At 43.8% G+C, this 3,798-nt stretch overlaps 1 protein-coding gene across 1 annotated transcript; it reads right to left on the bottom strand.

Moving 5' to 3' along the window:
- Nucleotides 1-723: 723 nt before the first annotated feature.
- Nucleotides 724-3,297, bottom strand: LOC112232724 (transforming growth factor beta activator LRRC32-like). The gene is made up of 2 exons (XM_024399922.2): nucleotides 3,161-3,297; nucleotides 724-2,692 (listed from the first exon to the last, which is right to left on the bottom strand). The coding sequence occupies exons 1-2, from the start codon at nucleotides 3,272-3,274 to the stop codon at nucleotides 779-781; spliced, it is 2,028 nt and encodes a 675-aa protein (XP_024255690.2). The 5' UTR covers nucleotides 3,275-3,297; the 3' UTR covers nucleotides 724-778.
- Between the last annotated feature and the right edge of the window lie 501 nt (nucleotides 3,298-3,798).

The following is a 3,798-nucleotide window of genomic DNA, read 5'->3' as shown; positions in this document are numbered from 1 at the left end:
GCTAGCCAACGTTAGCCAGCAAGCCTCCTCGTCCAGTGTCCCCTCTGAATTTACACCAAGAGCACACTCTCCCGTAGTCCCCTCCCTCTCAGGTAGTCCCCTCCCTCTCAGGTAGTCCCCTCCCTCTCCCGTAGTCCCCTCCCTCTCAGGTAGTCCCCTCCCTCTCAGGTAGTCCCCTCCCTCTCCCGTAGTCCCCTCCCTCTCAGGTAGTCCCCTCCCTCTCCAGGTAGTCCCTCTCCCGGTAGTCCCCTCCCTCTCCCGGTAGTCCCTCTCCCTCTCCCGGTAGTCCCTCCCTCTCCCTGTAGTCCCCTCCCTCTCCCGGTAGTCCCCTCCCTCTCCGGTAGTCCCCTCCCTCTCCGGTAGTCCCCTCCCTCTTCAGTAGGTCGAACTAGTAATATGTCACAGGAGCAAGAGTATGCTAAAATGAACTAATAGTATATAATATATACATTAAGTATGTAGTTTACAGTATACTAAAATTAACAAATAGTATGTAATATATACATTAAGTATGTAGTATTCAGTATACTAACATGAACTAATAATATGTAGTATATACACTAAGTATGTAGTATTCAGTATACTAACATGAACTAATAATATGTAGTATATACACTAAGTATGTAGTATTCAGTATACTAACATGAACTAATAATATGAACTAATAATATGTAGTATTCAGTATACTAACATGAACTAATAATAAGTATACACTATGTAGTATACAGTATGTTAGTATGGTATTTGAACACAGCTCTTGGTTTTACATGCACAATCATTACACAATTAATGACCCCGTGTTGCAACAAACCTTCTTCACAAATACAACTAATGTTATCAATACTGTCGACACAAACAAAATTATTATTATTATTTGCCCAAGGTTTGGTTCTGTTATCTTTGGGCTAAGTTCCAATGAACAGTGCAGTGAATGGTTACGCAGAAGGCCAGTCAACAGAGTACCATTGACACTGAGGCACACAGCATGGTCAAGGTCCGGAATATTCACTTTCTCTTTGTTTAGGGATTTTAGCCATTTGGTGTCACAGCAGTTGAAAGAGTTGCCACTGACATACAACACATCAAGATATAGAGACAAACGATCAACCACAGATTCATTCATAGACATTAGCCTGTTATTTCTCAAGTCAAGCTCCGTCAAAGGAGAACAGCTGATGATGCCCGGGAGGACGTCTACGTTGTTGTTGGACATGTTGAGTCGTCTCAATGCTTTCAGACAAGGCAGAGACAAGGCAGAGGTTGTCATGCTGTTCCCACTGATACTCAGAGACTGGAGACTACTCTGCAACCCTTCTAGAGCGCCAATATCAAAGATTATATCTACATTACTGGCCAGGTTGAGAGAAACCAAAGGGGTTCCTTCAAATGTGTTCTGATGGAGTGTTTTGATCCCGTTGTCTTGGAGATCTAGACTTCTCAGAGTTTTGATATTCCAGAAGGAAACACAAGGGGACATACTATTAAGACTAACTCTCGTTGTCTCAAATGGTCCCAGTTGGTCCTTTGGATCACAAGGCCTCACAGAGTTCTCCTTCAGGTTTAATGTCTCTATGTTTGGTAGGGCTTCCAGGAAGAAGGTGGAGAGTTGTCGAAGACCGTTGTTCTGCAGGTCGATGTAGCGTAGAGACGGAAAGGTCAAGGAAGGTTGGTGGTAGCCACCAACATGGCCGTTGCCTCCCTTCGTTGTGTTATAGCTGATATCCTGTAGACAGTTCTTGCTGAGGTTCAGCGTCACCAAAGACGTCAGATGGCTCAGAGTCTCCACAGGTAGAGACCTGAATTGGTTACTACTGAGGTCCATGTAAACTAACGGCATCAGTTTCCAGTTAGAGTATATGTTGGTGTTGTCTACAGCATCATTTACCTCATCTCCACTTGTTAGTTCTCTGTACAGAGAGTCTGCCTCTGATATTAAGGTGTCTGTCTCTAAGGTCCCCACCATGTTGCTCTGTAGGTGGAGGTATCTCAACCGGTTGGTTTTGGGGACCATGGGGAAATAGAGGAGGTTGTTGAAGCTCAGATCTAAGATCTCCAGCTCGTATGGGTGACCGTCTTCACGGGTGACAAAGAACTCTATGGAATTCCTGCTAAGATTCAAGAGTTTCACCTGATGGAGTTTAAAATCACAGATGTAGACTAGATTATTTCTGGCTAAATTTAAGATCTTGAGTTTCTTCAACGGTTCAAACGTTCCCTCCTCTATTGCCGTGATCAGATTGTTCTCGATGCGAATGCTTCTCACGCTCAGGCTCTCTGCAAACAGCTTGGGCGTGAGTCGCGTCAAACCGTTGCCCGTGAGATCTAGGCTTTCTAGAATTGATTTGTCACGAAGGTAAAGTCCCGCCGTGTCATCATCCAGACCGTTCAGAGAGATATCCAACCTCCTCAGTCTGTGGAGAGACCCAAGAGCTCGGCTGGTACTGTCCACATTGTGGCTCAATGCATTCCTGGCCAAGTTCAGCTCTTGAAGCTGGGCCACATCTCTGAAAGCCCCTTCAGAGATGATCTCTAGCTGGTTGTAGCTGAGGTCCAGTCTCAGTAGGGATGGAACAGCCAGACTCTGGCTGTTTATATGTCTTATAACGTTGTTGGACAGATCCAGCTCCCTCAGCCTCACGTCCAGCCCCTCAGGAACAGATGATAGGTTCCTGAACCTCCAGGAAGTCGTCTCCTTGAAACGAGAAAGATGAGAGAAACTACAAAGCTTTCAACACCGCCGATAAACTGTTTTGATGTATAAAATGAAGCAGAAATGTACTATCCATCGTCAAAATAACAATGTCTGTTTGACACGCTATTTCAGCAAACCAAAAGCCTTCCAGTGACCAAAACCTGTCACTCAACAGTTGAATTCCACAGATGTAATATCAGCCTAAGACGCCATGACAGTACAGTGTTACTGAGCTCTGTGTTCACGTGTCAGAGGTGAGACCAACTGGGTTTAAACACTGGTCTCCCGCCTGCCACAAGAACATGTTATTCCTCTGAGTTAAACCCTTCACATTTACTCAGAGAGCGAACACAAGTGTTCAGGTCTCAGGCAAGGTTACTCATCAGGTGAGATGGTTAATTGAATCAGCTCCATTATATCAACATTACTTCTCTGACTTTTATATTGAAAGGATTTTCTCCAGCCTACCTGTTGGTCATCAGGTATCCTTCCAGTCACAGTGTTGAACTGTGTGAGACTGTGAGACAGAGAGCAGTACAGCAGTAGCACTAAGCTGAATGTTGTTGCTGTAGGTCTGATCATTCTCCTGTCTCTGTCCTAACGACACTGAGCTACATCAGTCCTCAAACACCCCTCTCAGCCATTTATAGCTGACGGTCATGAAAAAAAGAGAGGAGACGAAAAAGGCTGTGGACACCAGATACGCTTTGTGGACCTTCTGTTAACTCAACGAACTCATTACTCATGACACGTTGTTAAACCACAGAGATACATATCTACAAGTCTGGAGACGGACAGAAATTACACATCTTATTATTGACACGTTTGTTATTAGTGTAGAAAAATAAGCTCTTTTATAGAATATATATTTTTAAATACAATACAAATGGGCTGTGGCATTTCAAAATAACCATTAAACATGATTTAGACACGTCACATGTTTGATCATCACAATTATTGTGTCATTAGATTAGATATTATGTCAACCGGTCTGGAAAATGTGCCCTCCGAGCCAGGTATATTTATCCTCTGTTTGTTCCTGCTATAGTCCTGGGAAAACAGAAGCCTTTCTGAAATAGAAAGGAAGAATAAATAAACGAAAGGAG

The sequence above is a fragment of the Oncorhynchus tshawytscha genome, linkage group LG08 (genome assembly GCF_018296145.1).
Source record: "Oncorhynchus tshawytscha isolate Ot180627B linkage group LG08, Otsh_v2.0, whole genome shotgun sequence".
NCBI classification, from domain to species: domain Eukaryota; kingdom Metazoa; phylum Chordata; class Actinopteri; order Salmoniformes; family Salmonidae; genus Oncorhynchus; species Oncorhynchus tshawytscha.
Note: the sequence above shows the minus strand (reverse complement) of the source record. Positions and strands in the feature narration are given on the sequence as shown.

Excerpts from the sequence above, each read along its gene's own strand:
- LOC112232724 (XM_024399922.2), bottom strand. The coding sequence starts at position 3,274 with ATGATCAGACCTACAGCAACAACATTCAGCTTAGTGCTACTGCTGTAC. Across the intron at positions 2,693-3,160 it reads GGATACCTGATGACCAACAG|GAGACGACTTCCTGGAGGTT; the intron begins GTAGGCTGGAGA and ends TCTCGTTTCAAG.